We start from the raw sequence: 18,561 nt of genomic DNA, 5'->3' as shown, positions 1-18,561 counted from the left end.
TTCTGCAGTGGGCCCCCTTCCTACCATCTTGGGACCTCCCCACGGTGGTGGAATGCCAGGGCCCGGTCACAAGTGTGACCTTTGCGATCCTGGAAGTTCCCCCACTGGTGTCAGTAGTTTTTATTTTTTGGTATTTTAATTGTATTATTTTTTATCATTTTATTTTTTTTTTTTACAATGTCCCTGACTATGACTCTGTCCATTCAGAAAAGGAAGGAGCTGGAAAATTACATATTTACCGACCTCTTACTGGTTCTCTATTGTGACACATCCCCTGCAGCAGCCGGCAGGAGGGGGGGGGGCAGCACAGTAGGCAGGGGGGTGCCAGGGGAGCACACAGGGGCCCAGAGACAGCAGAACACAAGTGAACTGGATAGGAGGAGTTGTGGGGGGGCAGCACAGTAGGCGGGGGGGGGGGCAAGGGGAGCACACAGGGACCCAGAGACAGCAGAACACAAGTGAACTGGATAGAAGGAGTTGCGGGGGGGGGCAGCACAGTAAGCGGGGGGGGGCAAGGGGAGCACACAGGGGTCCAGAGACAGCAGAACACAAGTGAACTGGATAGAAGGAGTTGCGGGGGGGGGGGCAGCACAGTAAGCGGGGGGGGGGGGGGCAAGGGGAGCACACAGGGGTCCAGAGACAGCAGAACACAAGTGAACTGGATAGGAGGAGTGGCGGGGGCAGCATACAGAAGAATCAATCTCCTCCATTTTCCTCCTGCAGCTACAGGAGGATAAAGGGCAGTGATTTCTCTAAATGCTGCCCATGCCGCCCCTCCTATCCAGGTATACAGGGGAACAGCACAGGCCCTGGAGCACGGGGCCCGGTTGCAATTGCAACCCCTGTAGTTACGCCCCCGTATTGAATGCCAACAATAGAAAACAAACACAGGGACACAGCCTGGTCTTTCAGTGATTGGAATTTCATCTACTTTAATCATTGAATCATTAAATATTAAATGGACTTTATACAGAACAGCTAAAATGTTACCCAAACCTGGTCTACATCCCATTCATAAACTCTTCACAATTCATATTTCCACTTTTAGAGCAGTTTGTGACGCCATTTTCTCTTTTCTTCCTCTGTAGAATTTTTTACTTCTCCAAAAGCATGGAAGCTCACCGCCTTTCAGTTGATGGATGGCATTGAGCCTGTGGTGTTCAGCTTGTGTGCAGAAGATAAAAGAAGTGTGGACAGGACGAAGGCTTGGCTACAGCAGATGATCGACAATGAGCAGGCAGAGAAGGTGATCAGAGAGGAATGTATCTCCGAATTAGAGGAAGCCGAGGTGCAGAAGATCTCCGACCTCCAGAAAAAGTTTCAGGTCTCTGTCATTTACAAACCATCCGACCCCTCCATCCAGATTGTGGGCCTCTCCCGGGATGTCCTGCTTGTGTCTGGGGAGATTGAAATGGTTATAAACCGGATAAAAGACAATAAGAACAGGGAAAGGGCAGCGGAGGTCGCTGGAAAACTGGTGGAATGGAGATATGACAATGGAAGAACTATGGTTCCTATCGACAAGATGACAAACCTTGAGCTGGAAGAGGCAAAAAATGACAACAAGGCCCAGACCACAATCCAGATCCAAGGAAACCAATATACTGTCAGTTTACAAGGAGAAACGGCCACAGACCGGCATGGAAACCAAATTCAGATCCAACGTGTTGTGAAACATGGTAATAATGCTTTTATTGTTTATTTAATGGCACCAACATATTCCATAGCAATGTGCTTCACCGCAGGAAGAAGGATCAGAAATGACCAGGATAGATATAGTATATTGGGTGCAGCACCTTCTAAAAGGAAATACTGTGTTAATTCATCCATTGTATTATATAAACTCAACTAAAAACTACAGCTGTCATTACAGGGAAGAGTCACCTCAACCAAGACAGCTGTAGCGTTACTTCCACAGGAAAGAGTGGACGGTCATGGCTGGGCTCTCCTACCCTTCCTAGTGGTGAGTTGCCCATAGCTGCACACCAAGGGAGATAATCAGGTTTCAGTCACTTTAAGGCCCGTACACACGTGCAGATCGTCGGCCGAAAAGCTTCGGCCGACAAACGATCGGCCGATTTTCAGCTTGTTAGTATGATGCTTCCGACAGCCGACAGCGCACTTTCGGCCGAAAAGAATCTGTGTTGCAAGCATTAAAATTTTTGTATGCCGACACCAGAGCGGCCGATTGTTCGCAAGTCAATACAGAATTCGGCCGACAGACAGCAGATTTGCAAGACTGGGTATGCTCAGAAAAGAAAAAAGACACGGAAAGTTAACCATCACATGACATCACTTCTGCAGTCGGCTGTAGTCGGCGGACAAAATTCTTGTGCAGTCTTTTGCACTTTTCAACAGACACGACAGCCCGGGGACAAAAGACGGCCGATCGTTTGGCCGACGATCGGTACGTGTGTACAGGGCTTTAGTCTTTCTGAAATCTATTCGCTCAACCACCTGTGGAGAGAGGATTATATAGTTACATAGTTACATAGTTAGTCAGGTTGAAAAAAGACACAAGTCCATCTGGCTCAACCAATAAAAAACAAAAACAAAAAAAGAAAACAGTAAAGAAAACCCAACCATACAATCCCATATACACAATCCTATACTCGCAGTTGATCCAGAGGAAGGCGAAAAAACCCCAGCAAAGGATGATTCAATTTGCTACAGAAGGGGGAAAAAATTCCTTCCTGTTCCCATGAGAGGCAATCGGATATTTCCTGGATCAACTTTACCTATAAATATTATTACCCACTTATATTATATACACCCAGGAAAGAATCCAGGCCTTTTTTTAAGCAATCTACTGAGCTGGCCAGAACCACCTCTGGAGGGAGTCTATTCCACATTTTCACAGCTCTTACGTTGAAGAAACCTTTCCGTATTTGGAGACAAAATCCATTTTCCTCTAGACGTAAAAGTGAACAACTCAACACCAAGTTCACTATAAGGACACCTTATGTATTTATACATGATGATCATATCCCCCCCTTATGTATTTATACATGGAGATCATATCCCCCCTTATGTATTTATACATGGTGATCATATCCCCCCTTATGTATTTATACATGGAGATCATATCCCCCCTTATGTATTTATACATGGTGATCATAACCCCCCTTATGTATTTATACATGGAGATCATAATCCCCCCCTTATGTATTTATACATGGAGATCTTAATCCCCCCCTTATGTATTTATAGATGGAGATCATATCCCCCCTTATGTATTTATACATGGAGATCATATCCCCCCTTATGTATTTATACATGGTGATCATATCCCCCCCTTATGTATTTATACATGGAGATCATATCCCCCCTTATGTATTTATACATGGAGATCATATCCCCCCTTATGTATTTATACATGGAGATCATATCCCCCCTTATGTATTTATACATGGTGATCATATCCCCCCTTATGTATTTATACATGGAGATCATATCCCCGCTTATGTATTTATACATGGAGATCATATTCCCCCTTATGTATTTATACATGGAGATCATATCCCCCCTTATGTATTTATACATGGAGATAATATCCCCCCTTAATCTCCTCTTCTCAAGAGAGAATAAATTCAGTTCCTCTAATCTTTCCTCATAGCTGAGCTCCTCCATACCTCTTATCAGTTTGGTTGCCCTTCTCTGCACTTTCTCCAGTTCCCCGATATCCTTTTTAAGAACTGGAGCCCAAAACTGAACTGCATATTCCAGATGAGGTCTTACTAATGATCTGTACAGGGCAAAATGATATCTCTCTCTCTGGAGTCCATGCCTCTCTTATACAAGAAAGAACTTGGCTTTCTTTGGAAACAGCAGCTTGGCATTGCATGCTATTATTAGGCTTATGATCTCCCAGAACACCCAGATCCTTCTCCGCTATGGATTCACCCAGATCCTTCTCCACCATGGATTCCCCCAGATCCTTCTCCGCTATGGATTCACCCAGATCCTTCTCCACCATGGATTCCCCCAGATCCTTCTCCGCTATGGATTCCCCCAGTTCTACTCCCCCTAGTATGTATGATGCATTCATATATTTACCCTCAAGTGCAGAACTTTACATTTATCAACATTAAACCTCATTTGCCACATAGTTGCCCAATGAAACAGTGCATTGAGGTCAGCTTGTAAGTTGGAGACATCCTGTAAGGAAATTATTCCACTGCAAAGCTTGGTGTCATCTGCAAAGACTGAAATCCCAACCCCCATCATTTATAAATATATTAAAAAGTAAGGGTCCCAACACTGAACCTTGGGGTACACCCCTGATAACTTTAGACCATTCAGAGTGAGAATCATTGACCACTTCTCTCTGAATTCTATCTTTTAGACAATTTTCTATCCAATTACAAACCGATCTTTCCAAGCCAGTAGACTTTACCTTACACATTATCCGTGTGTGGGGAACTGTGTCACACGCTTTTGCAAAATCCAAGTATACCACATCCACAGCCACCCCTCTGTCCAAGTATGCCCCGTCCACAGCCACCCCCCTGTCCAAGTATACCACATCCACAGCCACCCCTCTGTCTAAGTATACCACGTCCGCAGCCACCCCTCTGTCCAAGTATACCACGTCCACAGCCACTCCTCTGTCCAAGTATACCACGTCCACAGCCACCCCTCTGTCCAAGTATACCACTTCCTCAGCCACCCCTCTGTCCAAGTATACCACGTCCACAGCCACCCCTCTGTCCAAGTATACCATGTCCACAGCCACCCCTCTGTCCAAGTATACCACATCCACAGCCGCCCCTCTGTCCAAGTATACCACGTCCACAGCCACCCCTCTGTCTAAGTATACCACGTCCGCAGCCACCCCTCTGTCCAAGTATACCACGTCCACAGCCATCCCTCTGTCCAAGTATACCAGATCCACAGCCACCCCTCTGTCCAAGTATACCACTTCCACAGCCACCCCTCTGTCCAAGTATACCACATCCACAGCCACCCTTTTGTCCAAGTATACCACATCCACAGCCACCCCTCTGTCCAAGTATACCATGTCCACAGCCACCCCTCTGTCCAAGGATACCACGTCCACAGCCACCCCTCTGTCCTAATATACTACATCCACAGCCACTACTCTGTCCAAGTATACCACGTCCACAGCCACCCCTCTGTCCAAGTATACCACATCCACAGCCACCCCTCTGTCCAAGTATACCACATCCACAGCCACCCTTTTGTCCAAGTATACCACGTCCACAGCCACCCCTCTGTCCAAGTATACCATGTCCACAGCCACCCCTCTGTCCAAGTATACCACGTCCACAGCCACCCCTCTGTCCAAGTATACCACATCCACAGCCACCCCTCTGTCCAAGTATACCATGTCCGCAGCCACTCCTCTGTCCAAGTATACCACGTCCACAGCCACCCCTCTGTCCAAGTATACCATGTCCGCAGCCACCCCTCTGTCCAAGTATACCACATCCACAGCCACCCCTCTGTCCAAGTATACCACGTCCACAGCCACCCCTCTGTCCAAGTATACCATATCCACAGCCACCCCTCTGTCCAAGTATACCACGTCCACAGCCCCCCTCTGTCCAAGTATACCACGTCCGCAGCCACTCCTCTGTCCAAGTATACCACGTCCACAGCCACCCCTCTGTCCAAGTATACCATGTCCGCAGCCACCTTCCCTGTCCAAAGTTTTACTTACCTCCTCATAAAAAGAAATCAGGTTTGTTTGACAACTTCTGTCTTTCATGAATTCATGCTGTCTGTTGCTTTAAATATTTTTTTCCAGCAAGAACTCATCTATGTGGTCTTTTATTAAACTCTCCAGTATCTTCCCAACTATAGAAGTTACACTAACAGGTGTATAGTTACTTGGCAAAGACTTTGATCCCTTTTTAAATATAGGCACCACATTGGCCCTACGCCAATCCAGTGGTACTATTCCAGTCCTTAACGAGTCCCTAAAAATTAGAAACAAAGGCTTTGAAATTACAGCACTCAATTATTTTAGGATGCGTGGGTGGATGCCATCTGGTCCAGGCGCTTTATCCACCCTTATTCTGTCTAAATATTTCTGGACCAGATAACTTTTGAGCTATTGTGGATCATTTGGGGCTGTGTCACTGCCACCCCCATTATGGTCATGAGCTCCCCCATGCTCCTTTGTATACTCAGAGCTGAGGATACAGAATACCCAAAAACAGCAAACTATCTCAGGCATTCCTATGTGATCAACAAAAGTGGATGGTGGTTAAGTAGCAGCCACCTAGTAATAAAGTAATGTTGATGGTTGACCTAATGTTTCAGCCTCCTAGTAAAACGTTGAACAGCAGCTATTGGTAAAACAAATTCCGTTAGTAGCACCCTCTCAATGACCCTAAACATTCTAGGAGTGGCTATTGGTGGTTCTAATAATTTAGCATTAGGCTCTCAATTGAAACTGGTCCTTTGACCCTATGCAAGCAGTTACAGATACCTTTAAGGGCTGAGGTAATGAGGTCTCCATGTAATTACCTTCCAGCAACAGCTTACCTTAAGCTCTCTTTGACCTGCTTCTGCAAATCAGACTCCTGTCATAGGCAGGTAAAGTCTACTTTCTCCACTGTAGGTGGTGCTTGTCAGCCGCAGCATCAGAGTTGGAGAGGAAGTCAAGAGGAAAATGGTTCCTCTATGGTTTCCTGGGTCACTGGGGAAGCTATCTTGATGTATACTGCTGCCCCATGTGACTCTGGCAGTTATCTTGGGTCAGGCAGAGCTTATTTAAGGCCCTGGCTCCCAGGCTTGGCACGCTTTATGTGAGAGGGTAGTATAGGGACAGGTACCCCATCTGTGAGGGACAGTACTAGCACCAGGAAAGGTTCCTGACAAGGGGGGAAAGCAACTTTTTTGGACATCCTTCCACTTGGGCACAATACAGCCAGGCTGCATTCTGGAGACCCAGACGAGCCGCGGAGGGCAGCGGGGCGGGGGGGGTCATCCCCTCCCGCTCCTTGTAATGACAGCCGAGCGGCTTCTCAGCCGCATCGGTTGTCATTACAAGTCAGCCGACCGTCGGCTATGGACACCGGTGCGATGCCTCTAGCTGCAGCCATCACCCCGCTACGTGCACTTTCCCTAAATATCGGCAATATTGGTAACTTCAGGGGCCGATTCCGATATATCGGGGAAAGTGCATATCGGCCCCCGATATATCGGTGTTGCCGATAATCGGTCGATCCCTACTGGATTCATCCAGGCCATTGTTAAACTAATAACTCCCAGGGCAGAGGGACAACCCCTGGGACAACCCAAACTCCCAACAAGTCAGAAGACATGGTCACACCAACCTCAGTGGTATCCTAGTGGTATGACTAGTGGTATCCTCAAAAATGTTGCTCATGTTGCATAATCCTCAAGGTGCCACATCCCAAAAATGCACAATCAAACCAAAAGGGGTTCCCCTTGGGTGGGACTTTAAAGGCACCAAAACATATGACAAAAAAGATATATAAAAAGATAAAACTTTATTCAATAATACAAAAATGTAAAAACAGTAGGCAAGCTATAAATTACTCCACATAAAACAGTGAAACTTAGACCACTTGACCCCCGGGTTTGACCCGACGCGTTTCGGAGTGTAAACTGGACTCCTTCCTCAAGGGTTCCCTTGGAGGGTGGTACAGTTCACTGGAGTAGGAGATATGGGTTGCCTGCCTGGTATTTAAAAGCAAATGGTCAGCATGCCAACGTTGTCCACTAGGGGTGCCATCTGGTTATCCTAGGAAATCTAGGGATCTTAAATGAACTCCTGAATACACGTTAACAGCAATTGCCCGCTGTCTAGTCTCAAGGAGAGGCTAGATGGGAGTAACTGAAACCTGGTCACAGCAATTCTATGGCCACGATAGTACAGATGTCCCTGGTGGGTGTTGGAGCTTAAAAAGTCCTGTGTGTCCGGCGAGGGAGCAGGCAGCTCTCATGTCGGACCAACAGGACTTTTTAAGCTCCAACACCCACCAGGGACATCTGTACTATCGTGGCCATAGAATTGCTGTGACCAGGTTTCAGTTACTCCCATCTAGCCTCTCCTTGAGACTAGACAGCGGGCAATTGCTGTTAACGTGTATTCAGGAGTTCATTTAAGATCCCTAGATTTCCTAGGATAACCAGATGGCACCCCTAGTGGACAACGTTGGCATGCTGACCATTTGCTTTTAAATACCAGGCAGGCAACCCATATCTCCTACTCCAGTGAACTGTACCACCCTCCAAGGGCACCCCTGAGGAAGGAGTCCAGTTTACACTCCGAAACGCGTCGGGTCAAACCCGGGGGTCAAGTGGTCTAAGTTTCACTGTTTTATGTGGAGTAATTTATAGCTTGCCTACTGTTTTTACATTTTTGTATTATTGAATAAAGTTTTATCTTTTTATATATCTTTTTTGTCATATGTTTTGGTGCCTTTAAAGTCCCACCCAAGGGGAACCCCTTTTGGTTTGACTAGTGGTATCCTAGTCAACAGGCAAGAAGTCCCATGTTTGATCAACACCGGGTAAGAGGTCACTGCCATGGATTATGACTTCCAGTTTGGCACAATACAGACTAATGCTTAAGCCCAGCAAATGCCACCTGATGAGGCAAAAGATACAATACTTGAGACATGCTGTCGAGGCCTGAGGCGTGTCTCCAGACCCAGCCAAAGTACAAGCTGTCCAGGATTGGCACTCTCCACAAATTATCACTGAGCTGCTCTACTTCCTGGTTCTAGTGGGGTGTTAACGACAGTTTATTCCAAAGTTCACCCAGATACTGTAGCTGCCCACTTACCTCCCCTTCCTTCCAAGCCCAATGTCATGATCCCCAGCAGCAGGCCTTTGAAGGGCTTAAGCAGAAACCTACTTCAGCCACATTATTGGCTTATGTGGACCTTCCAGGCTCTGGGGGCTATCCTGGCCCAAGTGCAGGATGGTCAAGAGGCGGTGACTGCTTATGCCAGCTGGAGCATATTGCCCACTGCCACTACAACTACAGTTCTTTTAAGCTTGAGTTACTCACCTGGGTATGGGCTATCACTGAGAAATTTGCAGAGTATCTCAAGGGGGCCAACATTGAATATTTTATAGACAACAACCCTCTGGTCTACTTGAAAACAGCAAAACTGGGGGCATTGGAGCAGAGGTGGACATCCCACATGGCACGATTCAAACTCAAAATCCACTATCGGCCAGGGAAGCTTAATGGACATGCCGACGCTCTGTCCTGATTTCCAAGGGAAAACCCTGGAGAGCACATGGACTCTGAACAGGAGGACATAGAGGTCATTCCTGTTCTGCCAGTCTTAGCCACTTTACGCACCATTAAGAAACTAGAATCAAACCCACAGACCAAGGCTTTTGAGCTTTACATGAGGAATGGGCACTAATTCAGCAAAAAAACAGACCTGATACAGGTACAGCATTACCTCTCCCGGAACCACTTCCTGACAATCTCCAGCACTCCCTCTGGGTATCAGTACATGTTGGTCTTCGTCAACCACTTCACCAAGTTTGCGGTGGTGGTGCCTACCAAGGACCAGACAGCTGTTACCACTGCCAAACTATTCTTGTCCACACATTGTCCAAGGTCTTAACTTTGAGTCTGTGATCATGACTGAACTCTGTTGCCTAAGTGGCATCTGAAAGTCTCATACCACCCTCTCTCAACCCTAAGGCAATGGCACCTGCGAGCAGTTCAAATGCATTCTGCTGGGAATGCTCTGGACCCTCAAAATGAGTTATCGAGATCAGTGGCACCAACACGTGGGGGGTGTAGTTTGGGCTTACAGTATAACAACACTGTCCACAAGTCCACCTGCCACACACCCTTTTTCCTAATGTTTTGTCGATACGGCTTAAAGCCAGTGGACCTCCTGTTGGAGACACCGGAACACCTTCCGCCCAGTACACCCATATACTGTATTTGGTTCAGGAACAATGGGAGCAGATGCAAAAGGCCAAGCAGTTGATGTTGACCAAGTACAAAGAGATGGCTCCTATTCCTGTTTTGAAAGAACTGCCACTATGACCGGAGTACTGTGTGTTGGGAAAGAACACCAAACACACCAGAGGAAGCAAGCTGGAACCCAAGTGGGAGCGCACCCCATATGGGGTGGTGGGGCAGCCTTTTCCACCTACCCCTGTCTATGATCTGGTCTCGGAGGGGCCCAGCCCTGTAAAGAAGCGGCTACATTGAAACATGCTGAGACGTTGTGTGCTGGGTGGTGACTGCTCCAGGAAGCTCCAGGAAGCCTGCCGATGACCAGAAGGCATTTGACGCTGCTAAGCTTCCTCCGGTGCATGAAGCTACAGCTGACTGGTTCCCACTTGAGTCTCTGGCCTCTCCTAACTCCTAACTATTTATCTTCTCTCCTCAACTCACATCTCTAGAATAACACCTTCAGGGATTAGCGAAGGCTAAAAAATATTCATGATTGACAGTAGGAAATGAGCAGATTCTATAGCTTATAGCAGGCTGTCTATAGGAGATTGTACACCAAGGTTTTACTTGTCAAATTTCTCTTGGGGTCCTGACTGAACATCTTATCTTTCAGATGGGGATTCTCATAAATTACCGCCACACTGGAAGCCGATGGATAAGACTCTTGTGATGGAAGTGGATGTTGCTCCAGGAACTCCTGAATACTCCGCCATACAGCAGAAATTCCAGAGAACCTGCAGAAACCAAATACTGAAGGTAATGTCTGAGATACAATGTGGTGAATGATGTCAATTATATAATTTAGAGTGGGAGAGAGTGGTCTGCTCACGGTGTGGGGACTGGACATACCAACATGACACTGGAGACTGGTGCTGAATAAGTGTCATATAGTAAGTGGAACGTCATGCCACCAGGAAAATAAATTTGAGTTACTTGGAGAAGCAGGGTCACAGGGACTTGTCACTGTTGGATGATCCCAGATAAATTCCCTGGAAGAAGCTTCTCTGGTGAGTTTTGATACAAACTGAATTTATGTACAGTGTTAAGCTTTACATCACCAAAAAGGATCACCAAAAAGGTCAATCGGTCCTGTCCAAGGTGGAGTAGACACAATGAGCGTCTGTCTGGAAGTCCATATTTATGGTGATCCTTGAGGGCAGTTGCTACGGCCAGGACCTGGGAGATATTCCTTTTATTGAACCTACTGTGGAATTCGCTGTTCTGCATAGATTTTTTCAATCGTTTATTCCATGTTGATCTACATACAGCTTACATCAAGCTAACCCTACATTTAGGGCCTTTATCTGTGCTGCACCTCAGGTAAAACAGGCACTCAGGACCTAACATCTCTGTATATAACTGTGTATGTACATCTAGCAATTCTAGAATACTATGTTCAAGATCTATTCCCTGAAGAAGGAATTGTTTCCGAAACATGTTGGCAATAGTGAGAACATCAGGTTAAATCCCCTGTTGCTCACCCACTGAACCGGTGATACATATGTATTCACCAGATGTTTTTTTAAATGTGTTCATAATTGATGTTTATTGTGATTTTACTTTTTTTGTTAGTAAATATCATGTTTTTACCATAATACTATCTATTCATTGACTGCCCAAAAATTCTCACCCTGGGGGTATCTTTTTCCACACAAAGGGATTGCAGGGCACTTCAGTCATCTCCCAGGGCAACAATAGACAATATGGGAACGGAATCAGACAGGATACACGGGTAAATAACCACGTAATCAGACAAAGCTCAGGATTCAAATACTTAGCCAAAGAGTACCTATGATCAGGCAATGAGATGGAGATAAATCTCAGACTTAAGCCCCGTACACACGATCAGATTATCGAACGATCTGTCGTTCGTTTCTTGTGGCAAGCTAGTCTGATGTGGAAAGTGAAGAGGTTATTTTCATACGAATGTTCCCGTAGGACAGAATTCTACTTCAGAAGTGATGTCATGTGTTGGATTGATTTGTATGTGTTCTTTCGTCTCTGGGCATGCCTAGTCTTGCTCTTAAGATTTTTTTCCGTTGAAAACTGTACTAATGAGACGAAAATCGGACGATGTATTGACGGACAACAAAAGTTTTATAGCCTGCACATCAGGATTTTGTTGGCCAAAAAGTCGGAGTCGGCTGTTGAAAGCACCATACTAACAATCCGAAAATCGGCAGATCGTTCATCGGACGAAATTTCCCTTCAGATTTTCTTATTGTGTGTACGGGCCTTTAGTAGCCGGATGTGTGGGACACATTCACTCCCTTTTGTCTAATGCATGTAGTATGCCCCGTCTCCAGCAGGTGACAACAGACTGCTCTAGAATAAGCAATCCACAATAGGGCGTATAATCGGGGTTTAGGTTCAGGTTTGGTTATGACAGTTATAAGGGAATAATTCATTATAACGTTTGCCGGTGGACCGAAATTATTATTTTTTTAATATTGCAATTGTTGCAATTGCAAGAGAATAGTCACACAAACCCAGATTTGTATAAATGCAACTCCAATTTATTGAAGATGTATTCAAGTTTTTATAGACAGTTGATGAGCTCTTCTTTACATAACACAATAAAAAAGAGTCCACAGTTACAAGCTCAATAGATGACAACAGAAGGAAAGTCAGCCCTCACTGCCCCCATCTTCTTCCCCCCTCCTTAAAAGCGACACCATCTTCCACATGTCCTCCTTTTGCTGCATTAAGCTGAAACACCCAGCCAGCTCTCGTACTTTCCGCACCTGCATCCCCCTTGCCCCATCCTACACTCAGTAAGAGCCGCTCAGAAGATCCGATCTTTAGGAGCCATTGGGAGAAAAGCTGTCACTTGTAAACCCAGAAGCCGGATTTCTGTGTTTACAAGTGATAGTGGTGAGCAGGGACCCAGGGGCGGGACTTTGCGTCAACGTCATTTCCGGTCTGCAGTTGTCCGTGGTTGGAATGCGGAAGCTTCCCGGCGCTGCATACTACACTCTGAAGCGATCGGCTACTTTCCTCACTGTAAGTTGCTACTATCTTTCTTGTTATCTACCAAGTATATACTGCACTATGGGGCTCCTATGCTTAAACACCCAGATGGGACTCGCCTGTCTGTGAGGACCTCCAGGAGCCATATCTGGGAGTTTGCTACGGACCCCTCTGGTGGATATTCCTAAAGCCAATACTGGTAATTGCGTTGAAGGGTGAGTGCGACCCCTAGTGGACATTTGAGAACACAAGCACTCGAGATTTTATCACAACCACTTTGTTCACTTACTTTTTAGCTCAGCTTGCATTTTTATCAATTATTGATTTTACTATTATTATAGATTTGTCACTTCACATTAAATATTTTCACCAGCACCTTGTGTCTTTTAACTTATCCAGCCATAATTTTATCCGCACGGCTTTTTATTGATCCAATACACCTTTGCACTGGCACTTTAATCTACACTTGATATAGAGTGACACTCTATGGTTTGGACACATCACTGGTTTATTATATACTTATGAGGTAGCGCCGATTCCAACTACTCCCCCATTTTTTATAATTAGTATAATCAAAGCTCATTTCCCCTTCACTGTATGATGCAAAGAAGTATGCACTCCAGTTACAGAATAACGACTGGCACTATGGATTGGTTAGACACAAACCATCAATAGAATATTCCATCATAATATCATGTTAGAGCTGCCTGATACTTGACCTGTCACTGTATTCTTCATAGAATATGTCCTGTATAGTGGGTGAAACACTGCAGTTTTTTGGTAGAACATTGTATCCATCTGAGCCTTTGTATGTCCTGTCCTCCCAGATTCTGCGTGTACAGAACAGAGATCTCTGGCTCAACTACCAGATAAAGAAGCGGAACATCGACTCCAAGAACGGTTCCAACACCAATGAGAGAGAGCTTTTCCATGGGACCGACTTCAACTCCATCCAACATGTCAATCATAACGGATTCAACCGGAGCTACGCAGGTAGAAACGGTGAGAGATTATAGAGGAACAATAAAAGATTACTAGCCAACTCTGTAGGGTAAAAAAAATCTGAATGTCTTTCTAAGTACAAAGAATATCAATAAGAAGATGGTAGACTGATGATCCAAAGAGTCACTGAGAGCCTTCGCGGATCAGAAATAATTCTCCCTGTTGCAGCAAATTGGATCAAGCTGTATAAGGCTTTCCTGTGGATCATCTGCAGGTTCTGAGGATGCAGAATCTTCAATTCTTTATTTCTGTCTATCAGTTGAACTCAATAGACTTGTGTCTTTTTTTAAACCTAGGTAACTCTGTAGATGACTTTATGCTGGGCACCAGAGTTGACTCTTACATATACATTCCATCAGAGGCGGCCCGTCCATTAGGGGCGCAGGGGCGCCGCCCCCCCCCCCCCCTATCCATGCATCCGGCCCCCTAATCTACATGCGGGGCGCCGGACGCATGGATTCCAATGGGGGATTTTTTTTTTTTTGAAGCATGTAATTAGAGCCAGAGGCTCTAATAGGCTTCAAAAAAGGGTGGGCTCAGGGGCAGAACACTGCGCCCCGAGCCCACCCATTGTGCGACAATAGCGAATGAATATTCACTATTGTCACACTGACTCTCCTCCCAGCCAATCAGGAAGAGGGTTGTGAGACCCCTTTCCTGATTGGCCAAAAGGAGAAGCGATCTTACTGGTCATTGGCCAGGAAGAGGCAGAAGCTAAGAGACATGGCTGGAGGAGGACAGGGGCTCACGGCTCAGCCATCCAGCACTCCCAGGCTCAGACGGGAGGAAGAGGTAAGCAGGCAGACTATGAGGGGAGGAACGTATCGCCCGCTGACGGACCGACCAGGGGGGGGTGCGTGCATTGGTTTGACGCCCCCCCCCCCCCGAATTACCGAGCACCAGCCGCCACTGCATTCAGTAAACTATCTCCACCAGGCTTTATCTCTGTCTGTGTCCCTGTTGGGGAGGTTTTGCCTCACTTTCAAGCATGGTGACACCCTATCCCTCCCCGGACACATAGGTTTTCATCAAACGAAGGAATGGTGGGAAATCTGCACAAGAGTGGTGCAGACAGTGAAAAAAGAACCTTTGAATTAGGGGAGGAGAAAAGAGCACCATGAGACTTCTAATAGTCCAGATAGAGTTTATGAGGTGTAGAGTTTTAAGAAAACTCCAACGCGTTTCAGCGGTGTAAAGACCCCCTTTAGCAGGACTGTATACTTTTAGCTAAAGGGAATATGGCTCAGAGATAAAATGCCGTTACCAATGATTGGAGCAGATTCATATTTTATAAATACAATAAATAGTGTTGCGCAAGAGTAAAAATCTGCCTAGTTCCTATTTCAACGATATTGGTGACCAATCCAGATTGTACTGTGTATGGTGTGCTATCCAAAAATGTAAAATAAAATAAACCTGTGTGATATAAATTGTTTCGTGAAAAGTCAATGTTTTGATGTGATTCCAATGCTGAGTATATAAATAAATGTGTAACCTGCTTCAATAATCATACAGTGTTACCAAATATAAAGTGCTGTGTGCTGATACCGTTGTGTTTAACCACTTTAACTCTGGCCACTGTGCCTCATAGGTAGCAGAAAACAAATTGGCCAAAAATTTTAAAAAAATTTGATTTTTACATTTTTTTTTGGGGGGGGGGGGATTTCATATAAAAAATGTGAAAAATATTGTTATTTTTTCAAAATTGTAGTTCCTTTTTTGTTTATAGCGCAAAAAGTAAAAATCGCACAGGTGATCAAATACCACCAAAAGAAAGCTCTGTTTGTGGGAAAAAAAAGGACGTAAATTTAGTTTGGGTACGGCATCGCACGACCGTGCAATTGTCAGTTAAATTCGCACAGCGCCGAATCGCAAAAAGTGGCCTGGACGTAAGACAGCAAAATCCTCCGGTGGTAAAGTGGTTAAAAAATCCTTGCAATCAATATTTGCTATGTTCTCTCATGCAAACTGAAACCAATATATATAAAAGATTCTAATATATATAAATAGCCCATAAAGTGCTTATAGGTGTTATAATCTGTGAGTCCTTAATATAAAGAAAAAGTGCCAGGTGCTTGTGGAATAATCAGCTGCAGGTGCTCAATCCACCAAGTCTGTGGACATGTGGGTGTGTTCCCAACCGGTATGCTTGACCGATATATCACCAAACGAGGGGGTGCATGGAGTTTGGTGATATATCGGTCAAGCATACCGGTTGGGAACACACCCACATGTCCACAGACTTGGTGGATTGAGCACCTGCAGCTGATTATTCCACAAGCACCTGGCACTTTTTCTTTATATTAAGGACTCACAGATTATAACACCTATAAGCACTTTATGGGCTATTTATATATATTAGAATCTTTTATATATATTGGTTTCAGTTTGCATGAGAGAACATAGCAAATATTGATTGCAGGGATTTTTTAAACACAACGGTCTCAGCACACAGCACTTTATATTTGGTAACACTGTATGATTATTGAAGCGGGTTACACATTTATTTATATACTCAGCATTGGAATCACATCAAAACATTGACTTTTCACGAAACAATTTATATCACACAGGTTTATTTTATTTTATTTTACATTTTTGGATAGCACGCCATGCACAGTACAATCTGGATTGGTCACCAATATTGTTGAAATAGCAACTAGGCAGATTTGTACTCTTGCGCAACACTATTTATTGTATTTATAGCACAGAGCACTTTCTGAGGAGTGAGGTGTTTGCGGCAGTTGTAAAATCTAGATTAGGGGGGTAGCTCGCAGGATTCCTATCTGATTTAGATTCATATTTTAATGATTTTATATTGGATTCAGATTAATTTCAGCTAGAAGTCTGAAGCCTTGATAAACGGGATCTTTAAACCCCCAAAACATGTTGGAGTTTTTTTTTTTTTTGTTGTTTTTTTTATGAATTAACTCTATTTGGATTATCAAAAACCTCTATTTTTCTCTTTTTTTCTTTTCAAAGACTCCACCCCAATGACCCAGCCTATGGCCACTAGAGTACTGCCTGGATCAAATAAGGATTCTCACACTCAACTGGTATACCTACCTATAAAAATGTGTAGGGCCTCCCAACTTTGTTACCCTATCGGGTATTAAAAACCAGACAGAGATTATTACCGTTCCCACACTCCATCCATAACTAAGCTGGGCTTTAATATCTCACTTATACCAGTATTTACCACCAAGTACAGTACAGTATGACTTCCTTATCACGTCCTGTATGTTGGGGGGTTTATTCTAAGGCACACCAAGTCCATAGAGCACAGGACCAACGTTATACTGTACTGAAATCTATTGTTTCCAATTCTTCCACATAAATATGGAACACGCTGCATTTAACTGCCATGCAACATAGTGTGATATCAGGCTTCACTCAAACCTCCGGAACTTCTCTCCCACTGCACCTCTTCTCTGGAACTCTCTATCAAGTGATATTAATGTTTGGCTTTTCTTTCTTTTAAACAGCGGCTGCTATTGGAAATGGAACTTATTTTGCAGTAAATGCAAATTGCTTTGCTAGTGACACATTCTCCAAACCTGATGGAGATGGAGAGAGACACATGTACCTGGCCCGCGTTCTCACCGGACTCTACTGTGTTGGACGACAAGCGATGATAACACCTCCAGCAAAAAATACCGCCAACCCCACTGACCTTTATGACAGTGTGACGGATGACATCCAGAATCCTTCAATGTTTGTGATATTTAATGACACCCAGGCCTACCCCGAATATCACATCATCTTCCAGTGATCTATGATTGTATCCAGGATCACACCAATCTCCGGGACAGAGACTCCTGAAAATCCCTGTATTACCATCACTTAGTCTTATTGGCAGGACTGTTGATGGAAATCATGGCACAGCCTACATGACAGCCCCCCCCCCCCCCACAAAAATATCAAAACAATATTTTTAATAAAAATACATGGAAATCATTATTATCAAATGCAAACATAACTTACAAAGTTCCTACTAAGTCTAAAAGATAAAACTGTACCGAGATAATAAATAAAGTTCTGTGTGTAAATGAGGTTTTGGGGCTCATTCACAATTCACATGGGCACTGTGACCTGTACAGTGTATATCAGTGTTTTTTTTTTTTTTATGTGGTTATTGCTCCCAGGGTGAAGATGAAAAACTGCACCAAACCCCCCCCCCCCCCCCCGCTGCTTCCCAAGTGTGAGCATCCTGTCTCAACATAAATCCCTCACCCTTATTAAACAAAAACAAGAAAAAAACGACACTAATCAGCACACTCATCCACTAAGCATAAATTCCATCTGCAAGCCAAAATTCTCCCCAAACAAAAATGCAAATATTCTCCCTCCTCCCAGTTATAAATCCCCCTTCCAGCACAAATATTTGCTCCTACCTCCCAGCTTAAATCCCACCCAATTCCTCCTCCTAGCAGAATTCCACCTCACCCCAAAGAAAAAAAAATCACTGTAACAGATACCCAATACTTGGACTAAGTATTTCTGTCTTAGGTCTCCAGAATCTCAAGTGATGCAGTGACCTGGCCCCTCAATTCCCCCCAAACATCAGCCTAAGCTAGATGAAGGGTAAAACAAAAGACACTTTATTCAACAACTCACTTCCAATATATACAGTCTCATGTGTTTGATTTCATTAT

General features: G+C 44.7%; 1 protein-coding gene across 1 annotated transcript in view; it reads left to right on the top strand.

The window, feature by feature from the left end:
• Positions 1-17,723, top strand: part of LOC309558764 (protein mono-ADP-ribosyltransferase PARP14-like) — an 81,450-nt gene extending 63,727 nt beyond the window's left edge. The window contains exons 9-12 of the mRNA XM_082261812.1: positions 1,089-1,679; positions 10,548-10,690; positions 13,732-13,906; positions 17,392-17,723. Coding sequence (XP_082117938.1) covers positions 1,089-1,679; positions 10,548-10,690; positions 13,732-13,906; positions 17,392-17,678 — 1,196 coding nt within the window. The 3' untranslated portion in view covers positions 17,679-17,723. The remainder of the gene's footprint in view (positions 1-1,088; positions 1,680-10,547; positions 10,691-13,731; positions 13,907-17,391) is intronic.
• Positions 17,724-18,561: the final 838 nt, after the last annotated feature.

This window comes from Pelophylax lessonae, assembly GCF_965119305.1.
Source record: "Pelophylax lessonae genome assembly, chromosome: 6".
Taxonomy (NCBI): Eukaryota; Metazoa; Chordata; class Amphibia; order Anura; family Ranidae; genus Pelophylax; species Pelophylax lessonae.
The sequence above is the reverse complement of the archived record's forward strand: the minus strand, read 5'-3'. Positions and strand labels throughout refer to the sequence as shown.